This window comes from Heterodontus francisci, chromosome 13, assembly GCF_036365525.1.
Source record: "Heterodontus francisci isolate sHetFra1 chromosome 13, sHetFra1.hap1, whole genome shotgun sequence".
NCBI lineage: Eukaryota > Metazoa > Chordata > Chondrichthyes > Heterodontiformes > Heterodontidae > Heterodontus > Heterodontus francisci.
Window position 1 is genome coordinate 3266139 of NC_090383.1, and position 15522 is coordinate 3281660.

Genomic DNA, 15522 nt, shown 5'->3' on the forward strand with positions numbered 1-15522 from the left:
TATGCATTTATTGCCAATCTGCCACAAGTTAAAGTTTAAAAGTTCTCGAGAGTAAATAAATGCTTTTAAAAAAAAAAGACAATTCAATAAATGTGTTGTGTGTACAAATGTATAATCAATGGCAGGTCAGTTTTACCTGAAAGTATGGGGAATTGTCTATAGAATAACTCTAAGTATAGTAACAAGTGACTACGCTGGTTCAAATTCGGCACTATCCTCGCTGCGCCGTTTTCTAATTACAAATGCAGGAAAATATGGAGTAGGTTTAATCAGTAGTGGGATCACCCCATCAGAAAGTGCAATTTAGATGTGGGACACCGATCCCACCATTGCAGGAAAACCATGCTCTGACATAGTACTGTGCAATGGAGGGAGGCCTTCTGGAAGACAGGGAAGGTGTGCTTTAAGTCCTAGGAAAAAGGATTTCACAAACATTGCTTACTTTCAGTCTTAATGTTAAAATGCACCCCCAAAGTTAAAGTAATTAAATCTGATTCCATTAAGACACTTTTGTTAAATTGCCTGAACTAGTTTTGATTAGTTACTTGAATAGTCAGACTCTGAATATGAGATTGTGGGTTCAAGCCCCAAGCCATGATTTGAGCACCTAATCTAGGCTGAGACCTCAGTGCATTGCTGAGCGACTCTGCATTTTCATGTTTTTCTGGTTAAGCCAACTGTTCAGGTAAAACATCTCTCGGTGATTTTTTGAAAGTGAAGCAGGGACAGTTCTTCCAGTATCCTGGCCAACTTCACCCCTCAGTCAACACCAGCAAAAGCATTATCTGCTCATTCATCGCACTTGCTGCTGCAGGACCTTGCTAAGTGCAAATTGATTGCTGTGTTTGTCAACAAAACAATTTTTCCAAGGAAATTGCCTGTGAAATCCATCACAAATTGCTGAACTGAAGGGGGTAGGGAGATGCTTACAGTTGGTAAGGTTTCAGTTGATTACTGCCTATTTAGGTCATTGTTAAATCCAACAACTTGCACTGTAAGTCATTCGAGGTGTTGTGGAATTTAGAAACTTAAATGGAACCAAGTTTTGAAACTCTTTTACTCATCTTGTCTTTGTAATGGATTGAATGTTTTTAAGCACTCTCAACTATAATTTAAAAGTATGGATAATTATATTTATATAATCGCTCAGAATTTCTTCACTGCAAGTGTTTCACGTTGAATATCAGTGCTGGTGCTTGGTGAGTCTTAGACTGACTAGGCTCACTGTGGCAAGGCTTGGAAAGGCTGGCTGTTTCAGTGATAATGTGTTGCTCAGTGTTTAACATTTTAAATTTTGCAGTTACTCCTGCTGCGAGGTTACGCCTTCAACCACTCAGCTGATTTTGAAACTGTTCGCATGATGAAGGAAAAGCTGTGTTATGTGGGATACAACATTGAACAGGAGCAGAAACTGGCATTGGAAACCACTGTTTTAGTGGAGTCCTACACGGTTTGTATTCCTAGAGTCTAAATTAGTGATTTCCTTGTTCTGAAACATGCACTCGCCCTAGAATTTGCAACCACAGAATTCTGAAAGTGTAAAAGTGTCTTTGATCCGTTCAGCAGGAAATAGAACCAGTGACTGTAAATTCTTCCAACCACCCTCCCCAGCTATTTTCATCACATTGTTTCCTCCTGCTCTCCTCCACCCTTCCACCCCACAGAAATCCTTGTTTTGGCTCTTTAAATTCTGTATTTCTTAGTGTATTTTCGGTCTGCCCCCCTCGGTCCCACAATTCATCTGTTCACATTTGACTTTCTGCACCTGTTGGTTCTTGTATGCAGACCAATAATTTCTGTTCTAGTTTTTTTGAATGTACCTTACTTAACCAGGTTGTGAATGTCTTTTATTCCTGGGGCCAGTGCATGCTTTTTTCACTCGAACTGAGTTCCCACCCAGTGCGCCCAGCTGAGATACAGCATGATTAAAGATGCAGAGGGGAGTTTCTCACTGTTCTGGCACAGTAATGAACTTCAAACCCTCCTGGCCGCCAGTATCCGGTTTCATTTCCTGCTTCACATTATCGATATTTCTGTACCTGTTGAGGCTTGTTCATTTCATGCTGCTGTGACCAGCAAAGGCAGGGCACTTTTCAACTCAAATTGATGAATTACATTGAAGGACAGGTCCTAGAGTTTGTTCTGTAACATTGCTCAGTGAACAGTCTACATTTTCTGCTTTATTACATTTTTGTTTTGCATCTAAATTTAGGTAGGTTTCTTGGCTGATTTGTAATTTTATTTTTAAGTGGGATGAATATTTTGTTTCTTCACTGTGACTTGACATTTCCCTGACCTATTGAGGGTAATGAGAGTTCGCAAGCTTTAGCTAGGGACACAGTAACTAGTAAATGTCTCGCTCCACCTTGCCTTTCCCTCGTAACTTGTGAAAGCACTGACTTTCACTGGGGTATGGATCCATAGGTGCTCCCAATTCCTCATTAAAGTGGCTATTATACCTATATGATGAATAAGTCCTTGTACCTGGGGAGTGTGGGGGGTGCATTGCCATTAAACTGTTCTCCCTGTATTCAGTTCCCAGCAGGATGCAGTGGGTAACTGAGCACACTTTCCCTGCTTTGCTTCCCATGTTTCTGTTCTGAAGGTGTACCTGAGTGGAAACCCACTACACCATTCAGTCCTGAAAACGGGTCTCTGATGCATTTGGATCTGTTGCAACGTGACATACCCGTTTCGGATCAGCAAGGTTATCTTTTAATCTAGACATCTCTGGAGAGCAGTTACTTTACCTTCATAGATTTGTGTGATGCTGAATTGCTGGGTTTGAATTCCTAAAGCACAAATTCTTCAGCTTCCAGATGGCCGGGTTATAAAAGTTGGAGGAGAACGGTTTGAAGCTGCTGAAGCCTTGTTTCAGCCTCATCTCATCAACGTTGAAGGTGTTGGTGTTGCTGAGTTACTTTTCAATACCATTCAGGCAGCTGATATTGATACCAGGTATGTGGGCGATGTGCATTGGAGGATTGTTGAAGTTTTTGCTTTTTTAAACTGCGATATATCACTAATTACTGGGCTCTGGGTGAATGCTGTAACTTGTGATACAAATTTCCATGTGTTTTTAGACATCAGTACATTCTGCTACAACTGGTTTTCCTTTATGAAAATTTCCAAGCTAATATCAGCTTGTAAATTTGCCCTGGTGATTCATTGCCATCTGTAATTGTTCCCTCCCAGATCGGAGTTCTACAAGCACATTGTCCTGTCTGGTGGCTCCACCATGTACCCAGGTTTGCCTTCGCGCCTGGAGCGTGAGCTCAAACAGCTGTACCTTGAGCGTGTACTTAAAGGAGATGTTGAGAAACTTTCTGTAAGTCAAACCTTGCTGTTATAAATGATTCAAATTTCTCCATTTGTGATTATGATAAAAACATTGTTTAGTGGAGTGAATAAACAGTGCAATCTATTTTACTGTAATTGCAGATAAATCTGGGATCTAATGTTGCAGAAGTGTTCCACTGTATCTCCCTCACCATCTCAACTCATACACCCCAGAGTGGATCTTCCATTCTCCTAGTTCTGGCCTTGCTTTAAAAATTCTCATCCTTGTTTTCAAATCCATTGTCCATCCAGTCGTAGCCAGAGAATCACCTGCAATGGTTTCTCTTCCTGCTGCCAAACCATTACCTCTGGTGTCCCCATGGATCTGTACTTGGCCCCCTCCTATTTCTCATCTACATGCTGTCTCTTAGCGACATCATCCAAAAGCGCAATGTTAATTTTCACATGTACGCTGACAATACCCAGCTCTACCTCACCACCACCTCTCTCGACTCCTCCACTGTCTCTAAATTATCCCACTGCTTATCCGACATGCAATACTGGATAAACAAATATTGGGAAGACAGAAATCATTGTCTTCAGTCCCTGCCACAAGCTCCATTCCCAAGCTATTAACTTCATCCCTCTGAATCAGACTGTTCGAAACCTGGTGTCGTATTTGCACCCGAAATGAGCTTCCAACCACACATCTGTGACCACCTATTTCCACCTGCTTAACATCGCCTGACTGTCTCTTGCCTCAGCTCATCTGCTGTTGAAACCCTCATCTATGCCTTTGTTACCTCTGGACTTGACTATTCCAGTGCACTCCTGGCTGACCTCCTCTGTTCTACTGTGTAGATACTTGAGGTCATCCAAAACGCTGCCCATATCCTAACTTGCACCAAGTTCCATTCACTCATCACCCCTGTGCTTGCTGACCCACGTTGGCTCCCAGTCGGTGCCTTGCATTTAAAATTCTCGTCCTTGTTTTCAAATCCTTCCATGGCCCCACAATCATCAGGTATCTGCACGCCTCCAATTCTGGCCTCCTGAGTATCCTCTGATTTTCATCACTTCCCCCATTGGTGACCATGCCTTCAGCTGCCTGGGCCTGAAGCTCTGGGGCTCCCTCCTAAGCCTCTCCACCTCACTACCTTTCCTCCTTTAGGATGCTCGTTAAAACTGCCCTTTTTGGTCACTTTTCCTAATATCTCCTCATGTGGCTCAGTATCAAATTTTGTTAGGTAACATGGCTTTGGGACATTGAAGGCGCATGATAAATGCAGGTTGTAGTAGTGTGTCTCCCCCATCTGCTCTCTTTTTTTTTTTAACCCACCACCACCCCCTCCATTGTTAGCAGAGACTTAACCCTCCAAAACGTCACTGGAGTTCTCTTCCTAAACCTATGTTTTGCCATTCATTGCCTCACTTTGAAATGTCTCCTCAAAACCTACCTCTGGTCTTGCCTTCATTTGCCTCCTTGAACCTTCTTTCCCCCTCTCGGTTTGTGTCTAATGCTGCCGCTTATTAATTGCCTGATGATTTGATAAGCAAAGGGGTGAAAGGTTATCAGAGGTAGGTGAAAATGTGGAGTAATCAGTTCAGCCATGAACTTAGTGAATGGCTGAGGAGGCTTGAAGGGCCAAGTGGCCTGTTCGTATGCAACATATTATGGTTGAATTCAATAGCTCACCATGTAGGGAACGTGTGGAATAACTCCTCCTGCAGCATTACCTCAGTGAGTAAGGGCAGTCTCAAACTAATCATCTTGATAGCTGTCTAGCCTCTGTCCCACACGGTATGGTAACATTGTGCTTGTTATACTGGACTCTCAATCCAAAGGCATGGACTAATAATCCAGAGGATTCCAGTTCAAATCTGAGTTTAAGAATTTGAATTCCATTTTAAAAAATATCTGGGAAGTGAGGAGCTGGTTGGACTCAGTAGAAAGTCAGCATGAAGTTATTGGTTTGTTGTAAAAACACAACCTGATGTCTGTTAGGGAAGGAAGCCTGTTACCCTTACCCGATCTGTGCCTAAATGTGACTCCAGACCCACACCAACAACTTCCTTCTGAAGTGGCCTAGCAGCCCACTTAGTTCAGGGTGACAGGGAATGGGAAATACATGTCGGCCTTGCCAGCAACTCCCAAGAATGAATAAAACAATCCCTCCTTCTGCTCTGTTTATTCTTCCCATGGGGATCTCATTTTAAAAGAAAATCATGTAGCTACCCACCCAGCTGCAAGCTCTTGTTTATTACTGGATAGTGTCTGACTGGAAGTGAAAAGGTTGTGGCTTTAATCTAGATTTTCATGCAATACTGAAGTGCTGAATGGTCAAAGGTGCTGTCCCTTTGGATGACATTAAACCAAGGCACATGCAGTCTGAACGTTAAAGATTGCAAAGAAAGAAGGGTGTTTTTTTTTTTTCCCTAGACTGCATTATTTCCTCAAATAACACTAAAATAGGACAAAACTTGAGGTATGAAGTAGTTTCATAAGAGGCTTTTTAAGTCAATTTTCTCCAATCCCCTGTCTTTCTCAGCTGTACTGCGATACAGTTCCATGGGCTGTGGTTGATATTTAGCACCTAACCAAAGTAGACGCTATTTATAGGTGATCCTTGGAGACTATTAGCAAGCAGTTTGACTACAGCTGACCCTGATTCTGTCCCTATCTGATGTCTCTGCATGCATTTCCAGTAGGAGTTTCTGTGAAACTACTGAATGGGAATCCTGGCTGATTGAGCACTTTGAGTGTGGGACCCTCCTGAGCTGTGAGGTTCAGTGACTAAGGGTATAACTGAGCTATTGAAGTGCTTCAGAAGCTGCTTTGTACCACAAGTCTGGTAATGCATAAAAATGAGACGTGAGTAGCTGCCTCTTAGTGTTCTGGTGGCACATAACCTGAATCGAAGTGATGCCATGTGGGAGCTCCAGGATGCTTCCCGTATTCCCATTTGTGCAGGGAGTGTTGTCAATTGCAGCAACTTGAGCTCCGGGTTTTGGAACTTGAGCAGCAGCTGGCGACACTGTGGTGCATTCATGAGGATGAGAGCTACATGGATAGCACGTTTATAGATGTGGTCACCCCACAGCTTAAGGGTATGCAGGGAGAGAGGGAATGGGTGACCACCAGGCAGTCAAAAAGAATCAGGCAGGTAGTGCAGGAGGACCCCTAAGTGCATCTCACTCTCCAACAGGTATTCAGTTCTGAATACTGGGGAAAGTGATGCTTCACTTGGGGAGTGCAGCCAGAGCCAAGTTTATGGCACCATGGGTGGCTCAGCTGCACAGGGGGTGCAGGGAAGACTGGAAAAGCCATAGAGATAGGTGATTCAGTGATCAGGAGAACAGACAGGCGTTTCTGTGGCTGCAGACGTGAATCCAGGATGGTCTGTTGCATCCATGGTGCCAGGGTCAAGGATGTTATTGAGCAGCTGCAGAGCATCCTGAAGGGGACGGGTGAACAGTCAGCAGTCGTGGACCACATCGGAACCAATGACATTGGTAGAAAGAGGGATGTGGTCCTGCAGTCAGAATTTCGGGAGCTGGGTAAGAAATTAGCAAGCAGGACCGCAAAAGTAGTAAACTCTGGATTACTCCCAGTGCCTCGCACAAGTGAGTACAGAAATAGAAGGATAAGACAGATGAATGCGTGGCTGGAAAGATGGTGTCGGAGGGAGAGCTTCAGATTCCTGGGACATTGGGGCCGGCTCTGGGGGAGATGGGACCTGTACCAGCCAGACGGTTTGCACCTGAACGGAGCCGGGACTGAATTCCTTGCAGGACATTTTGCTAGTGTTGTTGGGGAGGGTTTAAACTAGTTTGGCAGCGGGGTGGGGACCTGAGGGTAGACTCTGTTGGGACAAAAATCAAATGAAAATGGAAGGCAGAAAATTAATGGATGAGTCTGGAAGACAGAGGAAACAAAGGTTAGAAAATAAGAGAGTGTGTTTGGCAGTGCTCAAGGGTATCTATTTCAATGCAAGGAGTATAGCAAATAAATCAGAAGAGCTGAGGACACAGACACATGGCAGTATGATATCATAGCTATTACAGAAATATGGCTTAAGGAGGATCAGGAATGGCAGCTCAACGTTCCTGGTTACAGGGTTTTCAGGCGCGATAGGGGGATAAGAAAGGAGGGGGTGGCAATTCTGATCAAGGAAACTGTTACAGCTGTGAGGAGGGATGATTTGTTGAAAGGTTAATCAAATGAGGCCATATGGATTGAGCTAAGGAACAAAAATGGGGCAATCACACTGCTGGGAGTGTACTATAGACCCCCAAACAGTCAGGGGGAGATAGAAGACCAGATATGTAGGCAAATCTCTGAAGTACAAGAACAATAGGGCAGTAATAGGGGATTTTAACTACCTCACTATTAACTGGGATAGTTTTAGTGTGAAAGGAATTGATGGAGCAGAATTCTTGAGGTGCGTTCAGGAGAACATTTTTGCCCAGTATGTAGCAAGTCCAACAAGAGAGGGTGCAGTTTTAGACTTCGTTTTAAGGAATTAAGATGGGCAGTCAGTGGAAGGGGTGGCAATGGGAGAGCATTTTGGTGGTAGTGATCATAATTCAGTCAGTTTGAACATAATTATGGAAGAGGACAGTTAGAACAGGAGTTAGAGTTCTCAATTGGGGCAAGGCCAATTTTACTGAACTGAGGAGTGATTTGGCGAAAGTGGAGTGGAAACAGCTACTTGCAGGTAAATCAGTGTCAGAGCAGTGGGAGACATTCAAAGGGGAGATTCAAGGAGTTCAGAGTAAACATCTTCCCACAAAGAAAAAGGGTGAGATGGCCAAATCTAGAGCCCCATGGATGTCAACGAGCCTACAGGGTAGGATAAGACAGAAAAGGAAAGCTTATGTCCAACACCAAGAACTCAATACTACAGAAAGCCGAGAGTACAGAAAGTGGAGGGGTGAAATCAAAAAGGAAATTAGGAAAGCAAAGGGAGGGCATGAAAGAATATTGGCAACCAAAATCAATGTGAACCCAAAGATGTTTTATCAATACATTAAACGAATAACTAAGGAGAGAGTAGGGCCCATAAAAGACCAAAAAGGTAACCTATGTGTAGGGGTGGAAGATATTGGTATGGTTCTTAATGAATACTTTGCGTCTGTCTTCACAAAAGAGGGGGACGTTGCAGATATTGTAGTTAAGGAGGAAGAGTGAGAAATATTGGATGTGATGAACATAGAGAGAGGAAGTATTAACGGGATTAGCATCCTTGAAATTTGATAAATCACCAGGGCCTGAGGAAATGTACCCCAGGCTGTTAAAAGAAGCAAGAGAGGAAATATGGGTGGCGCAGTGGTTAGCACCGCAGCCTCACAGCTCCAGCGACCCGGGTTCAATTCTGGGTACTGCCTGTGTGGAGTTTGCAAGTTCTCCCTGTGTCTGCGTGGGTTTCCTCTGGGTGCTCCGGTTTCCTCCCACAAGCCAAAGACTTGCAGGTTGATAGGTTAATTGGCCATTAGCAATTGCTCCTAGTATAGGTAGGTGGTAGGGAAATATAGGGACAGGTGGGGATGTGGTAGGAATATGGAATTGGTGTAGGATTAGTATAAATGGGTGGTTGATGGTCGGCACAGACTCGGTGGGCCGAAGGGCCAGTTCCAGTGCTGTATCTATTAAAAAAAAAAAATAGCAGACCATCATTTTCCAGTCCTCACTGGATACAGGTGTGGTGTGGGAGGATTGGCGAACTGCAAACTTTGTACCTCTTTAAAAAGGGAGTGAAGGATAGACTGAATAATTACAGGCCAGCTAGTCTAAGCTTAGTGGTAGGCAAATTCTTGGAATCTATTCTGAGACAGGATAAACTGTCACTTAGGCACAGGTTAATCAAGGATAGTCAGCATGGATTTGTTAAGGGAAGATCTTGTTTGACCAACTTGATTGAATTTTTTGAAGAAGTAACAAGGAAGGTAGTTGAGGGTAGTGCAGTTGATGTGGTCTATATGGATTTTAGCAAGGCTTTTGACAAGGTCCTACATGGCAGACTGGTTAAAAAAATTAAAATCCTGTGGGATCCATGAAAATGCAGCAAGTTGGATACAAAATTGACTCAGTGGCAGGAAGCAAAGAGTAATTGTTGATGGGTATTTTAGTGACTGGAGGGCTGTTTCCAGTGACATTCCGCAGGGCTCAGTACTGGGTCTCCTGCTTTTTGTAGGAGGCATGATCAAGAAGTTTACAGACGACACAAAGATTGGCCATGTGGTAGATAGCGAGGAGGATAGCTGTAGGCTGCAGGAAGATATTGATGGTCAGGTCAGATGGGCAGAAAAGCGGCAAATGGAATTCAACCTGGAGAAGTGTGAGGTGATGCATTTGGGGAGGTCAAACAAAGCAAAGGAATACACGATAAATGGGAAAATACTGAGAAATGTAGAGGAAGTGAGGGACCTTGGACTGAATGTCCACAGATCCCTGAAGGTAGCAGGACAGGTCAATAAGGTGGTTAAGAAGGCATATGGAATCCTTTCCTTTATTAGCCGAGGTATAGAATATATGAACAGGGAGGTTATGCTAGAACTGTATAACTCATTGATTAGGCACCAACTTGAGTACTGTGTGCAGTTCTGGTGACCTCATTACAGAAAAGACGTAATTGCACTAGAGAGGGTACAGAGGTGATTTACGAGGATGTTGCCAGGACTGGAAAAATGCAGCCATGAGGAAAGATTGGATAGGCCGGGGTTGTTCTCCTTGGAACAGAAAAGGCTGACAGGAGATCTGATTGAAATGTACAAAATTTTGAGGGGCTTGGATAGAGTGGAGGTGAAGGGACTATTCACCTTAGCAGAGAGGTCAGTGACGAGGGGGCATAGATTTCAAGTGATTGGTAGAAAAATTAGAGGGGAGATAAGGAAAAACTTTTTCACCCAGAGGGTGGTGATGGTCTGGGACTCACTGCCTGAAAGGGTAGTTGAGGCAGAGACCCTCAACTCATTCAAAAGGAGTCTGGATATGCACGTCAAGTGCTGTAAGCTGCAGGGCTACGGACCAAATGCTGGGAGCTGGAATTAGAATAGGTGGATTGTTCTTCGGTTGGCACAGACACGATGGGCCAAATGGCCTTTTTCTGTGCCTTTAAAGTTTCTATGATTCTATAATTTCTATTCTAACAAATGTTCCTTAAGCATCAAGTTACTCAGCACAACTTCTAAGGGTGGAGGAGGGGGAAACAGGTAGGTGTCTGATATCTACACAATTGTATTTAAAGGAATTGTCCAAATGACTGAATAGGGTTTTTTTCTATTAGTATGGAATGAGAGATTAAACCTTGTTAAAATGTGCTTCACTGTTTGCCAGTTTTGTTTGGTTCTTGCTGAATGTTTGTTTCCATATAGAAATTCAAGATCCGTATCGAAGATCCTCCTCGGCGTAAACACATGGTGTTTTTGGGTGGAGCTGTGCTAGCAGACATTATGAAAGACAAGGATAACTTTTGGATGACCCGGCAGGAGTATCAGGAGAAGGGTGTGCGTGTGCTCGAGAAACTTGGAGTGACTGTTCGATAAACTAACGCATTCGTTCCAACGGGTCTCGCTGCTTTTATTTCCTTGCTCATGTTTAAATCATTTGCCTATCTGACATGGATAGGCTTCTGCCCTTTGACTCCTGGGCTCAGCTTTTGTTCACTGGTACTGCTGGTTTCCTTGGAGAGCTTTGTTTAATGTTTATCAATTTGCCTAAACTTAAAAGCATTTAACTTGAACATTTCCTTGCAAACAAAAAAAAAAACCAAGGCAAAGGGGAGGGTGTCTGTCTTCTGCATTGTGACAACCCTGTAGGCATTTGGAGGACCACTGTCGGGTTCTTTATTTGCATCTGTAGCATTGGACTACTAGCTGTGCTTGTAGCACACTAGATAGTTTGATGTTCTGGCTATGAGGAACTACTCCATTCATTTATGTTAAAGAATAAAGCAGCTTTCACTACCACTATATTGCAGTGGTTAGCACTATCGATTTAATGATTTTTAATGTAGGTTCACCTTCAGGAAGTGGGGCCAGAGTACATTGTTGCCAGTGTCATTTTATTTTTAACAAACCTTCATTGCCGAGTCCGGGGACAGGCTCTGGCAGTGAACTATTACATTCAGTTCAGATTCTTTGTTGTGGGATGTTTAAATGGTAAATGCCAGCTAGCGTGATTTAATTATGTATGTTACTTCCTCTTTGAAATAGTGGTATGCAGTGATGCACATTTCTGATACTGTAAAGAGGAGGAATGTGACAATGGACATACAAAATACTCTTCTTTTGGCACAAGGCTACAGCAAAAAAAAACTTGTAAAACCAAATGGGACTGGGTTCCCTGGTGTTAGATTTAAAAGGTTTGTAGCTATGTTAACTAAAAATAAACCTATATTATATAAATATATATAAGATATGAAAAACTAGAACTTACTTATAAATCGATCGAGCTGATATTTAAGTTGATCAGCGCACAATTGTCTGAAGCACTTCATGTTGGAACTCATTAAATATTAAAAGAAAAATTGCAGCGAATACAGTTACCCAATGCCAGAAGAGTCATTATAACTGGATGTCTTTTTCATATAAACTGCATAAAACAAAATAAAGCAAAATGATTTATAGATATTTGTGCATACATTGTTTAGATTGATGTCAATATGTCTGGTGTGGGGGGGAAACTTGATGTTTCAGACAGTCCTAAAATTAGGAATTTGAGTGCCGATGCAGGCCACTCAGCCCATTGTGTTTCTGCTGCTGCTAACCCACTAACCTGAACTATCCACTGTACTTTACCTGTAACCTTTTAATATTCTAGCCATTTAACCAACTCCCTCTTCACTGCAATCGGCTTGGCTTCAGTAGTTGCCTGTGAAATGCATTCCACATTGAAATCACCTTATTGTGCAAGGGAGAAATATCTTTTATACTGCTGCAATTTTCACGCTACTATCTGAATAGTGTAAATATTGTGAAAACTTTTCTTAATCTGTTATCTGCCAAATTTAGATCCTATAACTTGCAGCCTGGAAGCTGTACCAAATATTTTGAAAAGTTTGGTGTACCTGTCTATAACATACAAATATGTGAGAGAAGGTGTGTGATTTTTTTTTTAAACTGGATGAATAGTATGCAAGCTGTTTGGCTTTGGGTTTTCTCAGAGCTTTCCATTCAGAGTCCCCTTCAACTTATTTTAGAGATGTTATCTGACCTGGCTGCAATAAAAGGCTGAATTAACAAGGTCCATACCTGCATAACATTCTTCAATTATCTTGGATCTTTAATGAAGTTTAATTATGGGTTAGCCTCATTATCCTCCTTGCTTAAACCAGCACAGTGTTTAAGAAAGAGTAAACTGGTGAGAGTATTGTATGACTTTTGCTCTGCTTTAAAAAAAAAGTGCTGTGCAACTTTCAGAACCGGTAGTTTAGCAAAGTACTTGTGTAGATGGTTCCTATTAAAATAATGTCAAGTTGACCAACAAAAAAATTAATCCAAGTTATCTTTTGTATGAGGTTGCTTAGAGCACCTAGTGTAATTTCGCACTTGCTTCAGGAACACTGAAAAGATTCAGAAGCATGCTCACTGCCCTAAAATCAGGTTAGAAAACTGCCTGTGCACAGCTATTTGTGACAAGAAGCAACTATACTATTACCCATCAAAGTAGTTCTTCAAGCCTGGACTTGATATCTTCTGTGTGAAGTCCTTGGCTTTTTTTGAAAGTGGAATTTTTCATATGCAAGGTGAATTTAATGATCATTGCAGTATGTTAACTGGTTCAATCTCTGAAAAGGTGATTTGATTGACCCCTTTTCCCCAAGGCTTTTGGCTCTGTGAAGCTCAAAGAGTCGCTGCAGTCACTGTCTCCCAGAGATGAGTCTAACTTCAGAAGTGGGGTCAGCGGGAGTCTGACACCAGGATACATTTCTTCACCACTTGCAACCTCATTACACCATAATCATGAATCACTAGTTGACAATTCAGTGGTAGTGAATTTGGTGGGTTTTTGATTTAAATCAGTTTTGCCAGTGAAATTTGAAAACCAGATTCCTGGCATTGGACATTTCACATTCTTTAAAAACCTCACTACTCCATGTTTCCAATAAGGTCTATGCTCGGTAATATACTTCTGCCTGTGTCTGAAAGATTTATAGTGCATATTTACACAACCCAGGTTGGTTGAAGGGCTTTGACAGGGTAATAGATATTTCAAGAATCAAAATTGAAGTTGTAGTTGAAAAAAACTGTATTCTCAGCAAGCCTGATTTTCTAACCTCTGGTGGTACTGAAACGTCAATGTCTTCATAACATCTGATGTGCTGTTGGCTGCACTGCTTAGTGTAAACAATGAGAGATGTTTTTAAAAACTACATCAAATACCTGTGAAAATGTGAATCTATGATAATGCTATCAGTTTAAAGTTGCCTCCTATTGCTGCAAAGTAAATGCAGCGAGCTGGACCCCTCCCTAGGTTTGCACTGAGTCTCTGCAGTGGTACTGCATAGACATGTTTACAGAAGGGGGGAGTTGTATCAAAGAGCCACCACTCTCCCTAGAGACTGAGCCATCCATTCTGTTCTCCATTGTTAAATATTTTCTGAAACAAAACAAACTGAAGAAACTGGAATTAAATATCAGGAAGCAAAATGGTACATTTTCAAGCATTGAGTTTGCAATTGCATTTTTAAGGTTTTTGAAGCATTTTTTGTGCTCATTGTGAGAAATATTTGTGCAGGAAATGGAGTATTTGTAATCTGGATGCCCCAATGAAGTTTGAGCACTCCTCGACCAGTTGCAGAGTGCAAATCCCTTTACTCTGCCCAAAAATACTGCCTCCATTCTTTAGGTGTCAGCTGCAGCTCATTCGGTAGCACACTCACCTCTTGAGGCAGCTGGTTCCACTCCAGAGGCTTGCGCACAAAATCTAAGCTGACACTCCAGTGCAGTACTGAGGGAGTGCTGCACTGTCAGAGGTACGGTCTTTTGGCTGAAATGTTAAACCAAGGCCCCATCTGTCCCCTCGAGTGGCACTATTTTGAAGAGCCGGGGAGTTATCCCTGATGGCCAATATTTATCCCTCAACCAACATTATGTGTTCATTATCCCATTACTGTTTGTGGGAGCTTGCTGTGTGCAAATTTCTGGCCGCATTTCCTATATTGCAACAGTGACTACACTGAAAGTAGTTAATTGGCTATAAGGTACTTCAGGCCATCCTATGGTTGTACAATGCCCAATATGAATGCAAGTCTGTCTGTGCATGTCTGTCTTTCCCCTTAAAGCACTCGGGGATGTGATCTAATTTGGAATATACTTTAACACCTCCCTTCCCTACTCTCTGCCTGCCACAGATCAAAAATATATTTTGTAGCTTTTCCATCCCCAAAACTTTATTTTCAAAATTAGAATAACATTTTTAACTGCAACTTAAATGTTTTCTCGAATTTATAGTAAGCTTTTCACTAACTGAGTTGTGGCAAGTACTCATTTTGTTCAAATCAGTTACTGTGTCCATACATTTGTGTGACAAGTGCATCTTCATCGTGAACTGTTTGAAAGTTGGCAAAAACTATTTTAGTACACACAGTTTTGAACCAATATGTTCTTTACAGTGAAAATTGCCACTGAATTTCCTAGACTATGTAAGCTTGGTAGCAGTTTGCAATTGCCAAGACCCGTGATCTTCAGGAGTCTGGAGGAAATGAAGGCTATCTTTGGATAACTTTACAAAATATGACATTGACTTTCATGTCTTTGACTTCCTCAACCAGCACACATAAGGCAAGGAACTTTGTCCTGAGATTATTGGCTTGACTATATTCTTGACTATTATCTTTGCTTGTGTCAAAATGGTTTTCTTGGGATCTGCTTATGACTAGGCTGCTATCTGTGTGGTTTATGTGCACAAGTACACTTTTATTAAAAAAAAATTACACCAACATTGCATGTGTGTTTCTTTTAACTCTCCTACATTGGCTTTCAAGAGGAATCAAGTCACCCGATTGAACAATTGGAGTGGATGGGCAAAAAGTCATTATTTGCTACTTTTTCTATCCTGTGGGTAGAAACACTCTATGCATAAATGGGGTAGTTTCACCACTAGAGGAGAGATGACTGCAGATGCTTGACACAACTTTCCAATGTGGCTTTGTAGTATAAATTTAAGTACAAGAGTCCCTTTCATTTCCCTGTGTTAGCATTGTTCACAACGTGCTTGAACAGGGCAATGTAGGAATGTCT

General features: G+C 42.1%; 1 protein-coding gene across 1 annotated transcript in view; it reads left to right on the forward strand.

Moving 5' to 3' along the window:
• actr2a (actin related protein 2a) overlaps window positions 1-11910 on the forward strand; it is a 44905-nt gene extending 32995 nt beyond the window's left edge. Inside the window, exons 6-9 of the mRNA XM_068044264.1 lie at window positions 1301-1450; window positions 2813-2958; window positions 3196-3328; window positions 10654-11910. Coding sequence (XP_067900365.1) covers window positions 1301-1450; window positions 2813-2958; window positions 3196-3328; window positions 10654-10824 — 600 coding nt within the window. The 3' untranslated portion in view covers window positions 10825-11910. The remainder of the gene's footprint in view (window positions 1-1300; window positions 1451-2812; window positions 2959-3195; window positions 3329-10653) is intronic.
• The last annotated feature ends 3612 nt before the right edge of the window (window positions 11911-15522 follow it).